Consider the following 26,463-nt stretch of genomic DNA (forward strand, 5'->3'; position numbering starts at 1 on the left):
TATGGGGAGGGGGGATTGCGTGTTTGAGGGGGATTGTGTGTGGGGGAGGAATGTGTGTGGGAAGGGGGAGATTGTGTGTGGGGAGGGGGAATTGTGTGTGTGGGAGGTGGGATTGTGTGTGTGGGGAGGGGATTGTGTGTGTGTGAGGAGGGGCTTGTGCATGTGTATGGAGGGGTGATTGTGCATGTGTGGGGAGCCGGGGATTGTGTGTGTGTGTGGAGAGGGATTGTGTGTGTGTGGGGAGTGGAATTGTGTGCGTGTGTGGAGGGGGGATTGTGCGTTTGTGGAGAGGGGGGGGGGTTGTGCGTGTGTGTGTGTTAATATGTATGACTAGGACAATGTTCTGTTATGCTCTGTCTCAGGCAGATCGCTCAAGAGTGACTTTTGGACAAGTACGCACTTCGGGAAATGTATTCAAAACCGGCCACTAGGGGCAACAGTGAGCACTATTACCATCAAGTAGGCTTCAGTTTTGTAAAGGTGTTGTGGAAGGGAGTGGTGGATTGCTGAATCCCATGACACTGAATCAGAAGGTGGACGCTTTAACAAAAAATGTTTTACCCTATCCCAAACCTTAACCCTTACCCCAAACATCCGGAATGAGTGCATAAACTTCATGTTTTAACCCTATCCAAAACCTTAACCCTTATTCTTCTAAATTTGATATTTGGAGAACCAGAACTACGCTGAGCAGGAGTCAGCCCAGGGTGTCAAAAACACTTTGAATTTTGACATTTGGAGAAACATCAAATTCTACAGAGAGACTGCAAGAGTTTGTTGTCTGCATAACTTACTTCGAGAAAGTTTTACAGAAAGAAATAGATGAAGAGACAGATATTTAGAGGATAGAGAAAGATATAATGGGGGTGGAAAGAGAGGATAGAGAGACAGAGATATTTAGAAAGAAAGGATAGAGAGACAGAGCAATTTAGAAAGAGAGGATAGAGTGGATAGAGAGACAGAGATATTTAGAAAGATAGGATAGAGAGACAGAGATATTTAGAAAGAGAGGATAGAGAGACAGAGATATTTAGAAAGATAGGATAGAGAGACAGAGATATTTAGAAAGAGAGGATAGAGAGACAGAGATATTTAGAAAGAAAGGATCATCACTGACGCTCCAGGTATTTGAGCCTGGCTGCTGAGCTCAATTCATCTCACAGTTACTTGATGCTAGCTGATCAGCTCAGCTCAGCTCAGCTCAGCTCAGCTCATCCCCTGCTCTCCAGTTATTTGAGGCTGGCAGCTCAGCTCAGCTCATCCCCTGCTCTCCAGTTATTTGAGGCTGGCAGCTCAGCTCAGCTCATCCCCTGCTCTCCAGTTATTTGAGGCTGGCAGCTCAGCTCAGCTCATCCCCTGCTCTCCAGTTATTTGAGGCTGGCAGCTCAGCTCAGCTCATCCCCTGCTCTCCAGTTATTTGAGGCTGGCAGCTCAGCTCAGCTCATCCCCTGCTCTCCAGTTATTTGAGGCTGGCAGCTCAGCTCAGCTCATCCCCTGCTCTCCAGTTATTTGAGGCTGGCAGCTCAGCTCAGCTCATCCCCTGCTCTCCAGTTATTTGAGGCTGGCAGCTCAGCTCAGCTCATCCCCTGCTCTCCAGTTATTTGAGGCTGGCAGCTCAGCTCAGCTCATCCACTGCTCTCCAGTTATTTGAAGCTGGTTGCTGACCTCAACTCAGCTCAGCTCAGCTCATCCCCTGCTCTCCAGTTATTTGAGGCTTGCAGCTCAGCTAAGCTCTTCACAGACGCTCCAGTTATTTGAGGCTGGCAGCTCAGCTCAGCTCTTCACAGACACTCCAGTTATTTGAGGCTGGCAGCTCAGCTCAGCTCTTCACAGACACTCCAGTTATTTGAGGCTGGCAGCTCAGCTCAGCTCTTCATAGACGCTCCAGTTATTTGAGGCTGTTCAGCTCAGCTCATCACAGACGCTCCAGTTACGCTCCAGTTACGCTCCAGCTCATCACAGATGCTCCCCCATGTATTTTCTTGTAAATCTGTACCTATACACAGTGCATTCGGAGAGTATTCAGACCGCTTGACTTTTTCCACATTTTTTATGTTACAAAATTGATTAAATAGTCCCCCCCCCTCATCACATTACACACAATACCACGTAATGACAAAGCAATAACAGGTTTTTAGACATTTTTGCAAATGTATAAAAAATGTAATATGGAAATAGCACATTTACATAAGTATTGAGACCATTTACTCAGAACTTTTGGCAGCGATTACAGCCTCGAGTTTTCTTGGTTATGAAGCTACAAGCTTGGCACACCTGTATTTGGGGAGTTTCTCCCATTATTTTTTAAATAATCCATTTTAGAATAAACCTGTAAAGTAACAAACGTCAAGGTGTCTGAAAACCATCCAGGACCTCTGTACCAGGTGGTGTCAGAGGAAGGCTCCCGCCATCCAGGACCTCTGTACCAGGCGGTGTCAGAGGAAGGCTCCCGCCATCCAGGACCTCTGTACCAGGCGGTGTCAGAGGAAGGATCCCGCCATCCAGGACCTCTGTACCAGGCGGTGTCAGAGGAAGGCTCCCGCCATCCAGGACCTCTGTACCAGGCGGTGTCAGAGGAAGGCTCCCGCCATCCAGGACCTCTGTACCAGGCGGTGTCAGAGGAAGGCTCCCGCCATCCCGGACCTCTGTACCAGGCGGTGTCAGAGGAAGGCTCCCGCCATCCAGGACCTCTGTACCAGGCGGTGTCAGAGGAAGGCTCCCGCCATCCAGGACCTCTGTACCAGGCGGTGTCAGAGGAAGGCTCCCGCCATCCAGGACCTCTGTACCAGGCGGTGTCAGAGGAAGGCTCCCGCCATCCCGGACCTCTGTACCAGGTGGTGTCAGAGGAAGGCTCCCGCCATCCCGGACCTCTGTACCAGGTGGTGTCAGAGGAAGGCTCCCGCCATCCCGGACCTCTGTACCAGGTGGTGTCAGAGGAAGGCTCCCGCCATCCAGGACCTCTGTACCAGGTGGTGTCAGAGGAAGGCTCCCGCCATCCAGGACCTCTGTACCAGGTGGTGTCAGAGGAAGGCTCCCGCCATCCAGGACCTCTGTACCAGGTGGTGTCAGATGAAGGCTCCCGCCATCCAGGACCTCTGTACCAGGTGGTGTCAGAGGAAGGCTCCCGCCATCCCGGACCTCTGTACCAGGTGGTGTCAGAGGAAGGCTCCCGCCATCCCGGACCTCTGTACCAGTTGGTGTCAGAGGAAGGCTCCCGCCATCCAGGACCTCTGTACCAGGTGGTGTCAGAGGAAGGCTCCCGTCATCCAGGACCTCTGTACCAGGTGGTGTCAGAGGAAGGCTCCCGCCATCCACGACCTCTGTACCAGGTGGTGTCAGAGGAAGGCTCCCGACATCCAGGACCTCTGTACCAGGTGGTGTCAGAGGAAGGCTCCCGCCATCCAGGACCTCTGTACCAGGTGGTGTCAGAGGAAGGCTCCCGCCATCCAGGACCTCTGTATCAGGTGGTGTCAGAGGAAGGCTCCCGCCATCCAGGACCTCTGTACCAGGTGGTGTCAGAGGAAGGCTCCCGCCATCCAGGACCTCTGTACCAGGTGGTGTCAGAGGAAGGCTCCCGACATCCAGGATCTCTGTACCAGGTGGTGTCAGAGGAAGGCTCCCGCCATCCAGGACTTCTGTACCAGGTGGTGTCAGAGGAAGGCTCCCGCCATCCAGGACCTCTGTATCAGGTGGTGTCAGAGGAAGGCTCCCGCCATCCAGGACCTCTGTACCAGGTGGTGTCAGAGGAAGGCTCCCGCCATCCCGGACCTCTGTACCAGGTGGTGTCAGAGGAAGGCTCCCGCCATCCAGGACCTCTGTACCAGGTGGTGTCAGAGGAAGGCTCCCGCCATCCCGGACCTCTGTACCAGGTGGTGTCAGAGGAAGGCTCCTGCCATCCAGGACCTCTGTACCAGGTGGTGTCAGAGGAAGGCTCCCGCCATCCAGGACCTCTGTACCAGGTGGTGTCAGAGGAAGGCTCCCACCATCCAGGACCTCTGTACCAGGTGGTGTCAGAGGAAGGCTCCCGCCATCCCGGACCTCTGTACCAGGTGGTGTCAGAGGAAGGCTCCCGCCATCCAGGACCTCTGTACCAGGTGGTGTCAGAGGAAGGCTCCCGCCATCCCTGACCTCTGTACCAGGTGGTGTCAGAGGAAGGCTCCCGCCATCCCGGACCTCTGTACCAGGTGGTGTCAGAGGAAGGCTCCCGCCATCCAGGACCTCTGTACCAGGTGGTGTCAGAGGAAGGCCCTAAAAATTATCAAAGACTCCAGTCACCAATAGTTATTGACTGTTATCTCTGCTACCGCACAGCAAGCTGTACCGGACCATCAAGTCTAGGTCCAAAAGGCTTCTTAACAGCTTCTACCACCAAGCCATAAGACTCCTGAACAGCTAATCAAATGGCCACCCAGACTATTTGTAATGTGCTGCAATTAGCTGTTAGTTGGTTGTAATTTTGGGTAGAGCAGACATATATTTTAGTTAGCTGCATGTGTGACATAACTCCGCTAGACCTATTTAGGATATAATTTACAAAGATTATAACTTTTTTTAAATTGATCAAAAAGTATGTTTTTTTAATCAATTACTATATTTGAGAATTACAACAATATTTTTTATATTATTTGTTTTGTCTTTTCTGGTGGATTAAACTGAAACTGGCTTGTTTTAAAAATAGCAATATTTTAGAGATGATTTCATGATCAAATAACCGAAAGTGAGAAGTTGTCATTTGAATAAAGGGAAAAAAGCTGTTCTTGAACATGGTGTGAGACCTTACTAATCTGCTTGAGAACCAGTTTGGATATAAGTGTAACTTTTATATGATGGACACCTTTAGTTAGAGGTCTAATGCTTGAATATTTAAAAAATAATTGCTCTCCGAACTCATATTGATTATATAAATAAGCCCGTTTAATTTTTGTTTGGTTTGCCATTAAAAAATATACATATATATTTTTGCTCGTGAAATTTAAAGTGTAGGCAAGACCATAAGCAAATAGGTCAACTGGGATATGACTCAAGAGTTAATCAAGGTGATTTTTCCACAAATAGACAGGTATTTTCCTTTCCATGGTAGCAATATCTTATCTATTTTGCTAACTTTCTATTAACATGTATTGTAGTGAGATGATTTCGTTCTTTCTGGATATGTATCCCGAGTGTGTCCACACCCCGTCAGGCCATTTAATTGGTAAACTACAAGGTAATGCAAAGTTTAATTTTTTAGTTATCCAATACATAATATAGTACACTTATCATCATTTTGATGTAATCCAGAGAGGTTAGGAAAAGTATCTAGATCCTCTATGAGGCTGTGGAGGGATTCAAATTGTGGATGTAAAATAAAACATGAATCATCATCATACAATGACCCCTTTGTTATTAAACCCTGGATTTCTAGCCCTATGATATTATTGTTGGATTTGATTTTAATAGCTAACATTTCGTTGGCCATAGTAAATAGATATGCCGATAGTGGACAACCTTGTTTAACTTCTCTTGAAAGTTTAAAACTTTCTGAGATGAGAGACATTATTTACTATTTTACACCATGGGTTAACTGATTTTATAAGAGATTCTCCAAAATTGAAATATTCCAGGCATTTATATATACATTCCAGTCATACTTAATCAAAAGCCTTTTCAAAGTTAGCAATGAATAGCAGGCCTGGTTTCTCAGATTTTTCATAGTGTTCTATTGTTTCCAGTACTTGTCTTATATTATCTCCAATGTATCATCCATGTAAAAATTCAGATTAGGATGAATAATATCTGAAAATACCTTTTAAATTCTATGCTCTAGGCTTTTTACTGGAATTGATTTACACGTAAGAGATGGAATTTACACGTAAAAAAACAACAAATACTACATCGTTTCCTAGGAACGCGAAGCGAGGTGGCCATCTCTGTCAGCGCCGGAAGTACTGGGTCTCGACCCTGGGTCTTGAACCCGCCCTGTACAACTGGGTACTAGACTTCCTGACGGGCCACTCCTAGGTGGTGAGAGTAGGTAACAACATCTCCTCCCCGCTGATCCTCAACACTGGGGCACCACAAGGGTGCGTTCTGAGCCCTCTCCTGTACTCCCTGTTCACCCACAACTGCGTGGCCATGCATGCCTCCAACTCAATCATCAAGTTTGCGGACGACACTACAGTGGTAGGCTTGATTACCAACAACCAAGAGTTGCCTACAGGGAGGAGGTGAGGGCCCTCGGAGTGTGGTGTCAGGAAAATAACCTCACACTCAACGTCAACAAAACAAAGGAGATGATCGTGGACAGGAAACAGCAGAGGGAGCTCCACCCTATCCACATCGATGGGACAGTAGTGGAGAGGGTAGTAAGTTTTAAGTTCCTCTGCGTACACATCACGGACAAACTGAATTGGTCCACCCACACAGACAGTGTCGTGAAGAAGGTGCAGCAGCGCCTCTTCAACCTCAGGAGGCTGAAGAAATTTGGCTTGTCACCAAAAGCACTCACAAACTTCTACAGATGCACAATCGAGAGCATCCTGTCGAGCTGTATCACCGCCTGGTACGGCAACTGCTCCGTCCACAACCGTAAGGCTCTCCAGAGGGTAGTGAGGTCAGCACAACGCATCAACGGGGGAAAATGACCTGCCCTCCAGGACACCTACACCACCCGATGTCACAAGAAGGCCATAAAGATCATCAAGGACAACAACCACCCGAGCCACTGCCTGTTCACCCCGCTATCATCCAGAAGGCGAGGTCAGTACAGGTGCATCAAAGCAGGGACCGAGAGACTAAAAAACAGCTTCTATCTCAAGGCCATCAGACTGTTAAACAGCCACCACTAACATTGAGTGGCTGCTGCCAACACACTGACTCAACTCCAGCCACTTTAATAATGTGAATTGATGGAAATGGATGGAAAATATATCACGAGCCACTTTAAACAATGCTACCTTATATGTTTACATACCCCACATTACTCATCTCATATGTATATGTATATACTGTACTCTATATCATCTACTGCATCTTTATGTAATACATGTCTCACTAGCCACTTTAAACTATGCCACTTTGTTTACATACCCTACATTACTCATCTCATATGTATATACTGTACTCGATACCATCTACTGCATCTTGCCTATGCCGTTCTGTACCATCACTCATTCATATATCTTTATGTACATATTCTTTATCACTTTACACTTGTGTGTATAAGGTAGTAGTTTTGGAATTGTTAGGTTAGATTACTCGTTGGTTATTACTGCATTGTCGGAACTAGAAGCACAAGCATTTCGCTACACTCGCAGTAACATCTGCTAACCATGTGAATGTGACAAATACATTTGATTTGATTTGATTTGAAGCTGGCTGCTCAGCTCAGCTCAGCTCAGCTTATCACAGAATCTCAAGTTCAGTTCAATAAAACAGCTGTCATCCACATCTCTCACTGGATCTCCGGGGGTCAGTGTGCTTTTCAGAAATTAGTATGTTTACATGCACACTAATAACTCGATAAAACAAAAAAATTATGGCAGAAGGTCAAGTGTGGCGTTAGTCATGTAAACAACTTACTCTGCTTATCTTCATCAGCGTAAGATCATAATCTAAGTAAGCATACGCTGAATAAAACACCTGGTTTTCTGGACAATCTTTCAAATGATTACAAGATGTAAATTCCTTATTCAGAATTACAGCGTTGTATTTGATCTGCACATGTGCTCGCACGGGTTTCCTTCTTTTACGCGAGTGAAGTCAATTCGGAAAAACTCAAAGTATTCATCTTAGAAATAGTTTTAGGCTTCGCAACAAATATCATCGTCGCTGTGGTAGAATGTTTATTTCGATAGGCGATTTTCAGCATTCATAAAAGTCTCATCAGGGGGCCTGATATCAGATTTGTCCATGTAAACAGGATTAGAAGGAAAATTGTAGTTCTTGAAATGCGTGTAAATATTTAAATGTAACTTTTATATGAATCTGGCTATTCACAATCATCATATTATTGTGGGTATATAACCGTACACACTGATGATCACCATTTGCTTTTGATTTAGCCTACGACAGCATGTTATAGACAGCATGTTGTAGACAGCATGTTGTAGACAGCATGTTGTAGACAGCATGTTGACGACAGCATGTTGACGACAGCATGACGACAGCATGTTGTAGACAGCATGTTGACGACAGCATGTTATAGACAGCATGTTATAGACAGCATGTTGTAGACAGCATGTTGTAGACAGCATATTGTAGACAGCATGTTATAGACAGCATGTTGTAGACAGCATGTTCTAGACAGCATGTTGTAGACAGCATGTTGTAGACAGCATGTTGTAGACAGCATGTTGACGACAGCATGTTGACGACAGCATGTTGACGACAGCATGTTGTAGACAGCATGTTGTAGACAGCATGTTGTCGACAGCATGTTGTAGACAGCATGTTGTAGACAGCATGTTGTAGACAGCATGTTACATCACAAATGTGGTCTGCCACTATCTCATCACAGCACTAAGATGTAACCCATCTGTGTTTCTCTTTCCACAAGGTACAGTATGTGACTGTGTTTCTCTTTCCACAAGGTACTGTATGTGACTGTGTTTCTCTTTCCACAAGGTACTGTATGTGACTGTGTTTCTAGCTGTGTGTGTCGTCTAATTCTATTAGCTCCTGAGTTAGAACTGAAGACTATCCATGTTAATCCTATTGACTCTGGTTGTGGGGCTAACTATAATACTGGTAATGCGGCTCCTTATCAGTAAGTCATTGCGTGCCTGCCTACTTGCCTAACTGAATCCCTGCCTGCCTACTTGCCTAACTGAATCCCTGCCTGCCTTCGTGCCTAACTGAATCCCTGCCTGCCTACTTGCCTAACTGAATCCCTGCCTGCCTACTTGCCTAACTGAATCCCTGCCTGCCTACTTGCCTAACTGAATCCCTGCCTGCCTACTTGCCTAACTGAATCCCTGCCTGCCTACTTGCCTAACTGAATCCCTGCCTGCCTACTTGCCTAACTGAATCCCTGCATGCCTACTTGCCTAACTGAATCCCTGCCTGCCTACTTGCCTAACTGAATCCCTGCCTGCCTACTTGCCTAACTGAATCCCTGCCTGCCTACTTGCCTAACTGAATCCCTGCCTGCCTACTTGCCTAACTGAATCCCTGCCTGCCTCTTGCCTAACTGAATCCCTGCCTGCCTGCATCCTTGTCTACCTGCACACTGTCTCCATTGTAATCTCGCTCACTTGTAATCTGGGTGTGACTATAATGTTGGTAATGCTGCTCCTGTTAACATTCTCAGTAAATCCTGCATGCCAGCCTAACTTCCTGCCTTCCTTCCTGCCTACATCCCTACCTGCCTACCTGCCTGCACTCTGTCTCCATTGTAATCTTGATCACTCGCTGTGTGTGTGTATGTGCCAGTATGTACGTATGTCTCTCTGGGTTAACATTCCCCTCTCTCCTTCCCTTCCCCTTTTCTGCTCTCTCTCTCTCCCTCCGGTGGTGGGCAAGGCTTTCCGTTGCCGTGGTGACCGCTCCCATTCCACATGCCACACAGTGGTAGATCATGCTACAGCGAAGGAGAGGCAGGAAATAACTCTGAGCCAGCGTCTCAAATCTGTCGTTCTGCCCCTTTACTACCTTTGGAAGAATATAGGGAACAGGGTGCTATTTGGGAGAATATAGGGAACAGGGTGCTATTTGGGAGAATATAGGGAACAGGGTGCTATTTGGAATAATATAGGGAACAGGGTGCTATTTGGAATAATATAGGGAACAGGGTGCTATTTGGAATAATATAGGGAACAGGGTGCTATTTGGGAGAATATAGGGAACATGGTGATATTTGGGAGAATATAGGGAACAGGGTGATATTTGGGAGAATATAGGGAACAGGGTGATATTTGGGAGAATATAGGGAACAGGGTGATATTTGGGAGAATATAGGGAACAGGGTGATATTTGGGAGAATATAGGGAACAGGGTGATATTTGGGAGAATATAGGGAACAGGGTGCTATTTGGAATAATATAGGGAACAGGGTGATATTTGGGAGAATATAGGGAACAGGGTGCTATTTAGAATAATATAGGGAACAGGGTGCTATTTGGGAGAATATAGGGAACAGGGTGATATTTGGGATAATATAGGGAACAGGGTGCTATTTGGGAGAATATAGGGAACAGGGTGCTATTTGGGAGAATATAGGGAACAGGGTGCTATTTGGGAGAATATAGGGAACAGGGTGCTATTTGGAATAATATAGGGAACAGGGTGCTATTTGGAATAATATAGGGAACAGGGTGATATTTGGAATAATATAGGGAACAGGGTGCTATTTGGAAGAATATAGGGTGCTATTTGGGAGGCTGCCTGACAGATCCTGTTTACACTAGATAGACACAGTATGCCTGGCCTGGCCTAACCCAAACACTGGCCTGGCCTATCCCTGGCGCTGCTTTGCCTGGCCTAAAGTATTTCTGTAAAAACATTATTTGATCACTACTTAAGTTGTTTTTGGGTATCTTTTTCACAACTTTTACTTCATTACATCCCGAAAGATAAGAATGTACTTTTTACTCCATACATTTTCCCTTACAGTCAAAAGTACTCATTACATTTTGAATGCTTAGCAGGACTATTAGCTCACACAAACTCATTGAATAACAGATTCACTACAGATATTATCAAATAAATAAATATATATATATATATATATATATATATATATATATATATATATATATATATATATATATATATATATATATACACTTTTTTAAAACAGGTTTTTAACCCCTTATTTCTGGCACTAAACAGTCCAAACTAAACATTTTGAAATTATTCTGACCTCTTACAATTGTCCAGGTTTTGTTACATTACAGCCTCAGTCCAAAATAGATTTTACATTATTGATTTTTCTCAACAATCTACACACAATAAGGCAGGTATCCTAGTGGTTAGAGCGTTGGACAGTACCGATAGGTTGCTAGATGGAATCCCTAAACTGACAAGGTAAAAATCTGTCGTTCTGCCCCTGAACAGGCAGTCAACCCACTGTTCCTAGGTTGTCATTGAAATTAAGAATTTATTCTTAAATGACTTGCCTAGTTAAATAAAGACTTGATTGGAGTCCACCTGTGGTGAATTTGATTGTTTGGACATGCTTTAGAAAGGCAGACACCTGTCTTTATAAGTTCCCTCAGTAAAAAAAATAAAAAGATCTTAATTTAACTAGGCAAATTCTTACTTACAATGATGGCCTACCAAAGCCAAACCCGCTGTGCAAATTGTGTGCCGCCCTATGGGACTCCAAACCACAGCTGGATGTGAAACAGCCTGGATTCAAACCAAGGACTGTAGTGGCGCCTCTTTTCTCTGAGATGCAGTGCCTTAGACCACTGTGCCACTCTGGAGCCCTTGGGAACCCAGTTGACAGTGCATGTCAAAGCAAAAAACAAGCCATGAGGTTTAAGGAATTGTCCGTAGAGCTCGGAAACAGGATTGTGTCAAGACACAGATCTGGGGAAGCGTACCAAAAAAATGATTCACCATTGAAGGTCCCAAAGAACACGGTGGCAGAAGTTTGGAACCACCAAGACTCTTCCTAGAGCTGGCCGCCCAGCCAAAATGAGTAATCGGGGGAAAAGGGCCTTGGTCAGGGAGGTGACCAAGAACCCGATGGTCCCTCTAACAGAGCTCTAGAGTTCCTCTGTGGAGATGGGAGAACCTTCCAGAAGGACAACCACCTCTGCAGCACTCCACCAACCAGGCCTTTATTGTAGATTGGCCAGACGGAAGCCACTCCTCAGTAAAAGGCACATGACAGCCCGCTTGGAGTTTGCCAAAAGGCACCTAAAGGACTCTCAGACCATGAGAAACAAGATCTCTGTTCTGATGGGGCTTCGGGACAAGTCTCTGAATGTCAATGAGTGGCCCAGCCAGAGCCCAGACTAGAACCCGATCGAAAATAGCTTTGCAGTGATGCTCCCCATCCAACCTGACAGAGCTTGAGATGATCTGCATAGAAGAATGGGAGAAACTCCCCAAATACAGGTGTGCCAAGCTTATTATTATTATTATATATATTATAGTGTCATACCCAAGAAGACTCGAGGCTATAATTGCTGCCAAAGCTGCTTCAACAAAGTACTGAGTAAAGGGTCTGAATACTTAAGCAAATGTGATATTTCAGTTTTTAATTTGATGTACATTTACCCCAAATTCTTAAAACCTGTCAATCTGGGATATTGTGTGTAGATTGATGAGGGAAACAAAGTAGTTACTCCATTTTAGAGTATACTTTCTGAAATTTGTAAATGTTTTTTTTTGTATTATGCTAATTAGATTATGTTAACATTGACCTTCGGGGGTTAAACACTTCAAAATGTCATGTGTGAAACAACTCTGAAATTTGACATTTGAGAAAAATGGATTTAACGTCTAATTCTGACGTGAGACTGTGAGAGCTGGTTGGTCTCCGCATGTATAAACCCTGCGAAGCAATGCTGTAAACTGAGATGGGAGACAACACACTTTATCTTTACGCCCTGTCATTATCAAGAGAAGAGAGAGAAAATACCCCACTTTCACAGCACTGACAAGTAGTTCTGGACAGGATACCAAGAAAAAGAATAGGGCATACATGAAAACTAAAAAGAGAGAGTGTGTGTGTGTGAGAGAGACTGCTTTTCAGGTAAGCTTCAGCCAGAGAGAGATGACTAGTTCCTTCATGTGCTTTATGTTCAGACTCTTAAATTTGTTCCACATGGCTTGCTGTGTGTGAGTGTGTGTGTGAGTGTGCTTCCCTGCTTGTGTGTGTGTGTTTCAGTCTGTGTGTGTGTGTGTGTGTGTGTGTGTGTGTGTGTGTGTGTGTGTGTGTGTGTGTGTGTGTGTGTGTGTGTGTGTGTGTGTGTGTGTGTGTGTGTGTGTGTGTGTGTGTGTGTGTGTGTGTGTGTGTGTGTGTGTGTGTGTGTTGGCTTGTGGGAGCCTGCAGCCAAAAGAGATCAGACTCAGTGTCCAGATTTCAGGGTTAAAGTTAATTCCCAGCGGACCTTGGGAAAGCAACCATTTCAAAGTGGCCTCACTCTCAGTCAAAACACTTCTGCTGCCAGGAAAACACAGAACTCCTATATAAAACACAGAACTCACAGAACACAGAACTCCTATATAAAACACAGAACTCACAGAACACAGAACTCCTATATAAAACACAGAACTCACAGAACACAGAACTCCTATATAAAAGACAGAACTCACAGAACACAGAACTCCTATATAAAACACAGAACTCACAAAACACAGAACACCCAGAACTCCTATAGAAAACAGTGAGCTGTGGGACTGGGATAGTGAACTGTGGGACTGGGATAGTGAACTGCGACTCTGGGATAGTGAGCTGTGGGACTGGGATAGTGAGCTGTGGGACTGGGATAGTGAACTGTGGGACTGGGATTGTGAGCTGTGGGACTGGGATAGTAAACTGGGACTCTGGGATAGTGAGCTGTGGGACTGGGATAGTGAGCTGTGGGACTGGGATAGTGAACTGTGGGACTGGGATAGTGAGCTGTGGGACTGGGATAGTGAACTGTGGGACTGGGATAGTGAGCTGTGGGACTGGGATAGTGAGCTGTGGGACTGGGATAGTGAACTGTGACTCTGGGATAGTGAGCTGTGGGACTGGGATAGTGAACTGTGGGACTGGGATAGTGAGCTGTGGGACTGGGATAGTGAGCTGTGGGACTGGGATAGTGAGCTGTGGGACTGGGATAGTGAACTGTGGGACTGGGATAGTGAACTGTGGGACTGGGATAGTGAGCTGTGGGACTGGGATAGTGAACTGTGGGACTGGGATAGTGAGCTGTGGGACTGGGATAGTGAGCTGTGGGACTGGGATAGTGAGCTGTGGGACTGGGATAGTGAACTGTGGGACTGGGATAGTGAGCTGTGGGACTGGGATAGTGAGCTGTGGGACTGGGATAGCGAGCAGATAGCATAATGTAAGTTCTTACACTTTCTATGCCGATAAAGCTTCTTAAATGGAATTGAATTTGGGTAATAGTGTCTGTCCTCAGTCCACTACTATACCAGTGGCGGTCAGTGCCATTAAAGATAAGGGAGGACACTTCTCTTTTTCATAAACATGGCTTTTACTCTATTACAGCATATTGGAAGACGGTCGTTCATATTCCATTCACCCAGTTCAATGTAACATCGAGAGGTTTAGGCTACTACATGATACTGTCATTTTCCCAATACCCATCATGAGGTTGCTACAACATAGCCTATGAATGACATTTTACAATGTAGGTGACAAATTCAATGCCAACTTGCACACTCTTGTCTGCATCTAGCTGATCTAGGGTGTAATCATTAGTAATCAACAGTTGCAAATGAGAGTTTCTTTTGGACAAATTCTGGTATGTTTATCCCCATTTCGATTCCGTTTAAATTCTTAGTGATCCCTTCGCGTGCCAATTCCATTAACGGGATTGATTTGACAACACCCAGTGAAATAGCAGCATGCCAAATTCAAAAACAGAAATACTCATAATAATAATTAATAAATCATACAAGTGTTATACATCGGTTTAAAGATTGACTTCTTGTTAATCCAGCCAGTGTCAGATTTCAAAAAGACTTTACGGTGAAAGCAAACCATGCTATTATCTGAGGATAGCACCCAATCAAACAAACACGTGAAAATCATACTTTAACCCGCCAGGCGTGACACAAAAGTCAGAAATAACGATATAATTCATGCCTGACCTTTGAAGATCTTCTTCTGTCGGCACTCCAATATGAACATTAAACATTACAAATGGTCCTTTTGTTCGATAAATTCCGTCGTTATATGTCCCTTTATTTGGCGCGTTTGATTCAGAACATACACAGGTTCCAACTCGCGCAACACGACTAGAAAGTATCTAATAAGTTACCTGAACCCAAACATTTCAAACAACTCTCCTAATCCAACTTAAGGTATTTTGAAATGTAAATAATGGATACAATTTAAGACGGAATAAACTGTTCAATATCGGACGAAAACAAAGTGGAGCGAGCTTTCAGGTCATGCGCCCCAACCACAACAGTACACTTGGCTCGACTCCCAGAAAGGAAATGGCTACTTCTTCATTTCTCAAAGGAAAAACATCAAACAATTTTTAAAGACTGTTGACATCTAGTGGAAGCGATAGGGACTGCAAGCAAGTATCTTAGAAATCTAGATACACATAAAAACCCATTGAATGGAGAGTGACCTCAATTTTTGTTTTTCCTGGTTGGTTTGTCATCAGGGTTTTGCCTGCCAAATAAGTACTGTTATACACACAGACATAATTATACTCACAGACATAACATTTTTAGAAACTTTAGAGTGTTTTCTATCCAATTCTACCAATTGTATGCATATCCTAGCTTCTGGGCCTGAGTAGCAGGCAGTTTACTTTGGGCATGCTTTTCATCCGGACGTGAAAATAGTGCCCCCTAGCCTTAAAAAGTTTTAAGAAACGTTTTTCAACAGAATTGGTGGAATGAAAACTCACTGAGGAGGATGGTCCTCCCTTTCCTCCTCTGAGTAGCCTCCACTGTACTATACTGTGTCTCAACTCTCTGTCTCTCTTCCTGTTTATCACCCTCCCTCTCTCTCCCTCGCAATCTACCCAACGTCTTTATCCATTCTCCTCACCCCTCCCATCCGCTAGACCCATCAGTCACAGGCAGGTCTGTAGGGAGGCCGGGCCCCTCAAACACTCTCTACATGGGCTCCTTGACCATTACTCCATTATCACGGCCAAGGCATGGTGGTGGAGGGGATGGAGGACACGGACCAGACATCTAATGTATCCATTTCCCTCCATTTAGAGCACCGATGTCCCACTGTACTCTCAAAATAGCTTGTGATTGGGATTGAATGTCCATTTAAACTGCCAGCCAGCCCACAAGGGACAAAAGAGAGGGAGGAGAGAGGGAGAGGAAGTCAAGGAGAGGGAGAGAAAGTGAAAAGAGAGAGAAGTGATGAGGAGGATGGGAATGAGAGAGAGAGAGAGAATGAGAGGAGAAGTGGGGAGGGAGGGAGGAAAAGTGATAAGTGATGGAAAGTGAAGGGAGATAGAAAGGCGAGAGGGGGATAGAGAGATAAAGTGGAGGTGGAAAAAAAATCACAGGATGCCTTCCCAAGCTTCAGATCAGATTGTTTTACTTTCAAATGCCCACTCAAACAGAAGCATCCTCTGGAATGTTGTCAAGTGTCAGGATGCAGCACTTGGTATTCTCAAGGTGCCTTCTAAAAAATAATTCAAAACTCCGGAAAACACAGGAGTTGGCATCTGAGATGATAGAGAGAGAGAGAGAGAGAGAGAGAGAGAGAGAGAGAGAGAGAGAGAGAGAGAGAGAGAGAGAGAGAGAGAGAGAGAGAGAGAGAGAGAGAGAGAGTCAGGAAGGGACAGAGACAGAGAAAGACAGAGAGAGGGGGAGAGAGAGGGGGAGAGAGAGAGGGAGAGAGAGGGGGAGAGAGAGAGGGGGAGAGAGGGGGAGAGAGGAGAGAGAGGGGGAGAGAGAGAGAGAGAGAGAGAGAGAGAGAGAGAGAGAGAGAGAGAGAGAGAGAGAGAGAGAGAGAGAGAGAGAGAGAGAGAGAGAGAGAGAGTCAGGGAGGGACAGAGACAGAGAAAGACAGAGAGAGGGGGAGAGAGAGGGGGAGAGAGAGAGGGGGAGAGAGAGAGGGGGAGAGAGAGGGGAAGAGAGAGGGAGAGAGAGGAAGAGAGCGATGGATACAGACACACAGAAAAGACAAAGCAATGCTGAATGGTATCCTACCTTGTAAGAGAACTCCATTCTTTCTGAAGAAGGGGCTCCTTGGCCAAAGTAGAGGACTGCGGAGAGAGAGAGAGATGGTTAATCATGTGGTCATGTAAGCTCTGCTGCAGGCTGCTTCAGACAGACAGAACATGTGCGTCTGAAATTGCACCATATTACCAGGGCCATGGTGAAAAGTACTGCCTTATATACAGTTTTCTCTTTTCCACCTCATGAAATAACTAGCATTCATTTCATTTAAACTGTTGAATTCGCTTGTCAGAAAGATCTGTACCCTTGTCCGCTACAATGATCTTCTAGTGATCTATTGATAGGACAGGCGCCTGTCAGTCACAAAGCCAGCGATGTCAAGGAAACACTGTTCTGTCCGTCTGTCCCGCCTCTCTGCACCTGTGTTCTTTTTTATGCCTATTCCTCCTGACAGAGCTGGTGTATCTGAGTTTGTAGGAGTCCTTGCTCACACACGTTTTCAGTTCTGCCCACACATTTTCTATAAGATTGAGGTCAGGGCTTTGTGATGGCCACTCCAATAACTTGACTTGGTTGTCCTTTTATAAGCCATTTTGCCACAACTTTGGAAGTATGCTTGGGGTCATTGTCCATTTGGAAGACCCATTTGCAACCAAGCTTTAACTTCCTGACTGATGTCTTAAGATGTTGCTTCAATATATCCACGTAATTTTCCTGCCTCATGAAGCCATCTATTTTGTGAAGTGCACCAGTCCTTCCTGCAGCAAAGCACCCCCAAACATGATGCTGCCAGCCCCATGCTTCACGGTTGGGATGGTGTTCTTCGGCTTGCAAGCTCCCCCCTTTTTCCTCCAAACATAATGACGGTCATTATGGCCAAACAGTTCATTTTTTATTTCACCAGACCAGAGGATATTTCTCAAAAAAAGTACGATCTTTGTCCCCATGCTCAGTTTCAAACCACAGTCTGGCTTATTTATGGCGGTTTTGGAGCTGTGGCTTCTTCCTTGCTGAGTGGCCTTTCAGGTTATGTCAGTATAGGACTTGTTTTACTGTGGATATAGATTATTTTGAACCCGTTTCCTCCAGCATTTTCACAAGGTCCTTTGCTGTTGTTCTGGGATTGATTTGCACTTTTCGCACCAAAGTACGTTCATCTCTAGGAGACAGAACACGTCTCCTTGAGTGGTATGACAGCTGTGTGGTCCCATGTTGTTTATACTTACGTACTATTGTTTGTACAGATGAACGTGGTACCTTCAGGGGTTTGGAAATTGCTCCCAACTAAAATGATTTCAATTAGCCTATCAGAAGCTTCTATATCCATGACATAATTTCCTGGATTTTTTAAAGCTGTTTATAGGTACAGTCAACTTAGTGTTTGTAAACTTCTAACCCACTGGAATTGTGATACAGTGAATTATAAGTGAAATAATCTGTCTGTAAACAATTGTTGGAAAAATTACTCGTGTCATGCACAAAGTAGATGTCCAAACCGACTTTCCAAAACTATAGTTTGTTAGCAAGAAATTTGTGGAGTGGTTGAAATTAGAGTTTTAATGACTCCAACATAAGTGTATTTAAACTTCCGACTTCAACTGTAGACACGGCTGGTAGACAGGAAACAGCAGTCACACACAGCATCAAATAATGTTAAAGAATCAGCAGCCCATTCACTCCAGTAGGGCCCATAAAATCAGAACTATACAAAAAGCACAGCCATTTCATTCCAAAATTAAATGACCAAACCAGCTATCACTTCCCATTGCAAATGCATTTCATCACCATCTCACTAACCTGTCATCATAAATGCAACCATGTTTCACAGTCATTATTTTTACAGATAGCTAACAGCAAACTAGCTGCAACAAAAAACAGCGCCACTCACCAGATGCCAGTGACCGCTAAAGGGACTCGTCAGTGTAGGCTAGCGATGGGTTGGTCGCGAATGATTGGCTCTTTTTTTAACAGATCTTTTAGGTGAACTTTGGGGACTGAATCGCATCGGTTAGCGAGACGTTCATTTGACTCTTTAATTTGCATACCTCATTTGCATACCACTGCTTTTTGGCGATTATCTGCAGATAAATTATAAAAACATTTGATGTATATGCTGAATTCTCACTGCAGGAACAATAGGTATTGGAGAGAGAAACTCGTTATGGTCAGAAATATGCTACAAATTAAACAGATTGAAGGTTGTGAAAGATAATGATCATATTCATAGGCCTAGTGATTTGATTAGGTCTATCTGTCTTTCTGTGTAGTGAAGCCCATGTTTAACACCTGCTTCATTCTTCAATCATACCTTTAGGTCTATCTGTCTTTCTGTGTAGTGAAGCCCATGTTTAAGACCTGCTTCATTCTTCAATCATACCTTTAGGTCTATCTGTCTTTCTGTGTAGTGAAGCCCATGTTTAACACCTGCTTCATTCTTCAATCATACCTGTTTAGGCTTCATTCTTCTATCTGTCTTTCTGTGTAGTAAAGCCCATGTTTAACACCTGCTTCATTCTTCAATCATACCTTTAGGTCTATCTGTCTTTCTGTGTAGTAAAGCCCATGTTTAACACCTGCTTCATTCTTCAATCATACCTTTAGGTCTATCTGTCTTTCTGTGTAGTAAAGCCCATGTTTAACACCTGCTTCATTCTTCAATCATACCTTTAGGTCTATCTGTCTTTCTGTGTAGTAAAGCCCATGTTTAACACCTGCTTCATTCTTCAATCATACCTTTAGGTCTATCTGTCTTTCTGTGTAGTAAAGCCCATGTTTAACACCTGCTTCATTCTTCAATCAAAACTTAAGGTCTATCTGATTTTCTGTGTAGTAAAGCCCATGTTTAACACCTGCTTCATTCTTCAATCATACCTTTAGGTCTATCTGTGTTTCTGTATAGATTCTCAAAGCCCATGTTTAACACCTGCTTCATTCTTCAATCATACCTTTAGGTCTATCTGTCTTTCTGTGTAGTAAAGCCCATGTTTAACAGGTCTCTTAACCCTACCAACTCTGCTCACAAACAACCTCATTCTTCAATCATACCTTTAGGTCTATCTGTCTTTCTGTGTAGTAAAGCCCATGTTTAAGAACCTGCTTCATTCTTCAATCATACTTTAGGTCTAAAAGTTTACTGTTTAAAGCCCATGTTTAAGACCTCTTCATATTCTTCAATCATACCTTTGTCTATCTTTCTGTGTAGTAAAGCCCATGTTTAACACCAAAATCATTCTTCAATCATACCTTTAGGTCTATCTGTCTTTCTGTGTAGTGAAGCCCATGTTTAACACCTGCTTCATTCTTCAATCATACCTTTAGGTCTATCTGTCTTTCTGTGTAGTGAAGCCCATGTTTAACACCTGCTTCATTCTTCAATCATACCTTTATTCTTTCAATGTTTCACCTACATTTTCAATCAGCTTTAGGTCTATCTGTCTTTCTGTTTAGTAAAGCCCATGTTTAACACCTGCTTCATTCTTCAATCATACCTTTAGGTCTATCTGTCTTTCTGTGTAGTAAAGCCCATGTTTAACACCTGCTTCATTCTTCAATCATACCTTTAGGTCTATCTGTCTTTCTGTGTAGTAAAGCCCATGTTTAACACCTGCTTCATTCTTCAATCATACCTTTAGGTCTATGCGCCTGATGTTGTATAAAAGTGAGGGGTCTGGGGGAACACCCCTGACACATTTTCCGTCATTCAATTTCAAACAGCAACATCAAAGACACACACCTTGATTATAAACTGCTAATGGAGCCATTTTCCTGTCATTCTATGCTGAACAAAAACATAAACTCAACATCAAAGATTTTGCACCAGGCAACAAATAGCTATGTGGTGCATGTGTTGCCAGTTGATATGTGTTGTGTGACAAAACTGCACATTTTAGGGTGGCCTTTCAGTGGCCTTTCATGCTCACTAACAGGGATGTAAACAAATTTATGCAAAGCATTTGAGATAAATACACTTTTAGTGTGAAGAATATTTCTGGGCTCATATTTCAGCTCATGAAACATGGGACCAACATTTTACATGTTGAATTTATATTTTTGTTTAGTGTATAATGATTCTCAACAGCGAATCCATGTTGACAGAACACAACCTTTTTCATAGATTTTTGCCAAAACAAATGACATTTAAAAGAGTAGATTAGACTCGATTTTCTGACTAGGTTACTAATCTACCACCTTCCCTCAAATTCCCACCCACAGTGATTGATTGACAGGTCTGTAACCCTACCAACTCTGTGACTCACAAACAACCTGCCCCATTCCCTGGCAATCCCAACCACAGTGACTGACTGTTAAAGGGTTAGATCACCCAAATAAAAAAATGACACATTGGTTCCCTAACCCAATAAAATACATAATTTGAAGAACAAACATCATTATATTCCTATCTTGCAGTAAATATGACTTTAATCTAAAAGTTTATTGTTAAAAAAGGTTTTCTTACTTCGAAAATAGTGCTGATTGTATAGGCTTAGACGATATCCAAAACAACTAGAAACAAGCCGAATTCATACTGTCTCTCTGATTTCATTTTCAGTCATTTTATTTGTATAGTCATGTCTTTCTACTCAATACCAAAACGAATTGAACCATTCTGCGAGGTAAAGTTGTTAAAGTATTCAATCATTTAGCTATGTATTTCAGATGGAATTAAAGGCATTAGAATGTACCAGAGACCACCAAAATAGCTTGTTCTGATATATTTTTTCAAGGGGGCATGTCACCTCAAACATTTCCAGCCTGGAACTATCTGTCTGGCTACTATTTGTATTTGGCCGGAAACTCCATGTACTTGGGGAAACACTGTATATAGAGAATATAAGCTTTTTGAGAAGCAGACAAACTCAAATGAAAGCTGGGGTTTTAGCCCATAAGCCACTGATTCTGATTACACTGATTATATTCCTGGAAGCCCTTGCATTGCCATGAATCTATCCCTATGATTACCACAGAGAATTACAGCCCAACTGATGTGGTCCACAGAGGTGATTTTTCATGACGGGCCCCCAAAACACACACACAAATGAGCTTGTATGGACGCACACAGTCATGAACAGGCACACAAACACATAACAAATAGACAAACAGACACATATAGCACGCACACACACAATTGCAGGTGAAAACAGTCACACACAGCACACAGACACACACACACACACACCTCTCGAGATTATTAAACTGCTAATGGAGCAGATAGTAACTAATGATCGTATTCGTCTTCACAGATATTCACACACACAGAAGATGGAGATGAGTATTTTGTTCACAGAAGTCACACTCACTATTTCAGTTCCCTCTGTGTATCATTCTCCCCTTCTCTCTCTCTTCCTATCTCTCCACTCTCCCTCTCCACTTCCCTCAACTCCCCTTCTCCCTCGTTCTCTCTTTCTCTTACACTCTCTCCCGTGAGTGCTTGCTTAACCTGTCTTTTCAATTCCCCAGACTGTTAACCCGACAACACGCCCATAAGGAAGAATCCCCCTCGGGATCGGTAAGCCACAGAAGAACTAAACAGACGGGATAAGGCATCAGGCTTGGTGTTCTTGCTACCCGGGAAATCACAAACTCGAAACGAGCGAAAACTCCCACTCTTTCTCTCTCCCCCTCTCCCTCTCCCCCTCTCTCTCTCTCTGTTGTCTTACTGCTTCTCTCTCTCTCTCTCTCTCTCTCTCTCTCTCTCTCTCTCTCTCTCTCTCTCTCTCTCTCTCTCTCTCTCTCTCTCTCTCTCTCTCTCTCTCACACTCTCTCTCTCACTCTCTCTCCTTTTTCCTTCTTGCACCAGGCAACAAATAGCTATGTGGTGCACCAGTCTCAGCCCATGTGTTGCCATGGAGGCGTTCCCGTCGCCTAGCAACCAGTGCATTAATCGGTTTGTGAGGAGCTAACTCGTGGCAGACGGTCGTTCAGCCCTCGTCCTCCCTCTCTCCCCCTACTTCCCTCGAGACTCCCTCTTCCCTCCTCCCCCCATCCAGATGCCTATGGGGTGTGAAGGAATGTGCCTGGTTGCTGAACAGATACCCAGCATGCTCTAATCTTCCTCACTTCCTCTTTCTGCCCCATAGAACCCCTAAATGTTCTGTCATTCATCGATAATCCACGCAGGGCGCAGAGTACTACCTTCTTCTTAAACGGGGAGAAAAAGCACTATGGTACCCGCCACAGACAAAATAATCCCGAGATGTGATGTATTGCAACACCTTGACCCTAACACACCCAAACATACTGTAGAGCCTGGCTATACCCTAACAACCCAGACATACTGTAGAGCCTGGCTATACCCTAACAACCCAGACATACTGTAGAGCCTGGCTATACCCTAACAACCCAGACATACTGTAGTGCCTGGCTATACCCTAACAACCCAGACATACTGTAGAGCCTGGCTATACCCTAACAACCCAGACATACTGTAGAGCCTGGCTATACCCTGTAGACCTCCACAAGTCTGGTTCATCCTTGGGAGCAATTTCCAAACGCCTGAAGGTACATTCATCTGTACAAACAATAGTACATAAGTATAAAGACCACGGGACCACGCAGACGTCATACCGCTGAGGAAGGAGACGCATTATGTCTCCTAGAATGGAAGGTACTTTCGTGCAAGAAGTGCAAATCAATCCCAGAACAACAGCAAAGGGCCTTGTGAAGATACTGGAAGGAACAGGTACAAAAGTATCTATATCCACAGTAAAATGAGTCCTATATTGACATACCCTGAAAGGCTACTCAGCAAGGAAGAAGACACTGCTCCAAAACCGCAATAAAAAAGACAGACTACAGTTTGCAACTGCACATGGGGACAAAGTTTGTACTTTTTGGAGAAATGTCCTCTGGTCTGATGAAACAGAAATAGAACTGTTTGGCCATAATGACCATTGTTTTGTTTGGTGGAAAAAGGGGAGGCTTATAAGCCGAAGAAGACCATCCCAATCGTGAAGCACGGGGGTGGCAGCATCATGTTGTGGGGGTGCTTTGCTGGAGTAGGTGGCATCATGGAATCATGAGGAGGAAAATTATGTGGATATATTGAAGCAACATCTCAAGACATAGGTCAGGAAGTTAAAGCTTGGTCGCAAATGGGTCTTCCAAATGGACAATGACCCCAAGCATTCTCTCAAAGTTGTGGCCAAAAATTATTAAGGACAAGTCAATGTATTGGAGTGGCCATCACAATGCCCTGACCTCAATCCTGTAAAAAATGTGTGGGCAGAACTGAAAAATCGTGTGCAGGCAAGGAGGCCTACAAACCTGACTCAGTTCCACCAGCTCTGAATGGGCCAAAATTCACCACAACGTATTGTGTGAACCTTGTGGAAGGCTACCTGAAATGTTTGACCCAAGTTAAACAATTTAAAGGCAATGCTACCAAATACTAACTGAGTGTATGTAAACTTCTGACCCACTGGGAATGTGATGAAAGAAATAAAAGCTTAAATAAATCATTCTCTCTACTATTATTCTGACTTGTTATCCTAACTGACCTAAGACAGGGCATTTTTACTTGGATTAAATGTCAGGAATTGTGAAACACTGAGTTTAAATGTATTTTGCTAAGGTGTATGTAAACTTCCAACTTCAACTGCATGTCCTTCCCAGGCATGAAGTCTCAATAGGAAATGTATTCACCTTTATTCCCCTCTTCCATGCTGTATAATGTAGTGGAGAAACGGACATGTTCCTTTTTCTACCATCGTCCAATTTGTTCTACCCCCCATCCCTCATTGTTAGAAATGACACTTTTACGTTTTATGTCGAGCCAACTATTCCGTCTTACGCAGTCCAGTGGTTATGCGAGCCAACCTGCCCACCGTCTGACTGGCTGAACGACTGGGAGTCGGAGGAGAAGAGAAGAGAGAGGAAAAAATCTCTAGAAGCTTAATCGTGATTCCCTCTGACATACCCTCTGGGATGACCAGAGAGGAGAGAAAACAAGAGGAATAGAGAGAACAGGAGAGAAAGGGAAAGAGAGGGTGAGGGTTGGTGTTGTGGGGGGTAACAGGGAAGTATAGAGTAGAGGTCGACCAATTTAATCGGAATGGCCGATTAATTACGGCCGATTTCAAGTTTTAATAACAATTGGAAATCGGTATTTTTGGGCGCTGGTTTTGCCAATTTTTATGTATTTTTATACCTTTATTTAATCTTTACTTAACTTGGCAAGTCAGTTAAGAACATATTCTTATTTTCAATGACGGCCTTGTCAGCTCGGGGGATCCAATCTTGCAACCGTACAGTTAACGAGTCCAACGCTCTAACCACCGGCCTCACGAGGAGCCTGCCTGTTACGCGAATGCAGTAAGCGAAGGTAAGTTGCAAGCTAGCATAAAACTTATCTTATAAAAAACAATCAATCAACGACTGCCGTTGCTCCAACGTGTACTTAACCATAAACATCAATGCCTTTCTTAAAATCAATAAACAAGTATATGTTTTTAAACCTGCATATTTACCTAAAAGAAATCCAGGTTAGCAGGCAATATTAACCAAGTGAAATAGTGTCACTTCTCTTGTGTTCATTGCACGCAGAGTCAGGGTATATGCAACAGTTTAGACCGTCTTGCTCTTTGCGACCTAATTTGCCAGAATTGTAACGTAATTATGACATAACATTGAAGGTTGTGCAATGTAACAGGAATATTTAGACTCATGGATGCCACAAATTAGATACGGAACGGAATAAATGTTTTGTTTTCGAGATATTTCCGGATTTCCGGATTTGACGTAAGGCTCGTATTTCTGTGTGTTTATTATAGTTAAGTCTATGATTTGATATTTGATAGAGCAGTCTGACTGAGGGGTAGTAGGCAGCAGTAGGCTCGTAATAGTCAAAGATATATGGTTTAGAGAGAAATAGTCGACGCGTTATAATTCCTGTAATAACTTGCTGCTGTACTTGAAAGGGGTTCCTTCGTTATGTTCATGTCTTCCATAGAGAATGTCTTGATCTACTTCCAATAAGGTCTGTTTCGTTCAGGCTTAAACCACCTCTGTTCATGTCTTCCATAGAGAATGTCTTGATCTACTTCCAATAAGGTCTGTTTCGTTCAGGCTTAAACCACCTCTGTTCATGTCTTCCATAGAGAATGTCTTGATTTACTTCCAATAAGGTCTGTTTCGTGCTTAAACCACCTCTGTTCATGTCTTCCGTAGAGAATGTCTTGATCTACTTCCAATAAGGTCTGTTTCGTGCTTAAACCACCTCTGTTCATGTCTTCCATAGAGAATGTCTTGATCTACTTCCAATAAGGTCTGTTTCGTGCTTAAACCACCTCTGTTCATGTCTTCCATAGAGAATGTCTTGATCTACTTCCAATAAGGTCTGTTTCGTGCTTAAACCACCTCTGTTCATGTCTTCCATAGAGAATGTCTTGATCTACTTCCAATAAGGTCTGTTTTGTGCTTAAACCACCTCTGTTCATGTCTTCCGTAGAGAATGTCTTGATCTCCTTCCAATAAGGTCCTTCTGTAGCTCAGTTGGTAGAGCATGGCGCTTGTAACGCCAGGGTAGTGGGTTCGATCCCCGGGACCACCCATATGTAGAATGTATGCACACATGACTGTAAGTCGCTTTGGATAAAAGCGTCTGCTAAATGGCATATATTATTATTATTATTATAAGGTCTGTGTTTAGTACTTAAACTGCCTCTGTTCATGTCTTCCATAGAGAATTCCTTA

The 26,463-nt window shown here is 43.8% G+C and overlaps 1 protein-coding gene and 1 pseudogene across 1 annotated transcript in view; one reads left to right on the forward strand and one right to left on the reverse strand.

Moving 5' to 3' along the window:
* LOC123995563 overlaps nucleotides 1-26,463 on the forward strand; it is a 211,862-nt pseudogene that overhangs the window by 85,733 nt on the left and 99,666 nt on the right.
* The window catches only part of LOC123995390 (forkhead box protein N3-like), a 70,447-nt gene that overhangs the window by 7,309 nt on the left and 36,675 nt on the right, over nucleotides 1-26,463 (reverse strand). The window contains exon 5 of the mRNA XM_046298963.1: nucleotides 16,804-16,859. Coding sequence (XP_046154919.1) covers nucleotides 16,804-16,859 — 56 coding nt within the window. The remainder of the gene's footprint in view (nucleotides 1-16,803; nucleotides 16,860-26,463) is intronic.

The sequence above is a fragment of the Oncorhynchus gorbuscha genome, linkage group LG14, assembly GCF_021184085.1.
Source record: "Oncorhynchus gorbuscha isolate QuinsamMale2020 ecotype Even-year linkage group LG14, OgorEven_v1.0, whole genome shotgun sequence".
Classification (NCBI taxonomy): domain Eukaryota; kingdom Metazoa; phylum Chordata; class Actinopteri; order Salmoniformes; family Salmonidae; genus Oncorhynchus; species Oncorhynchus gorbuscha.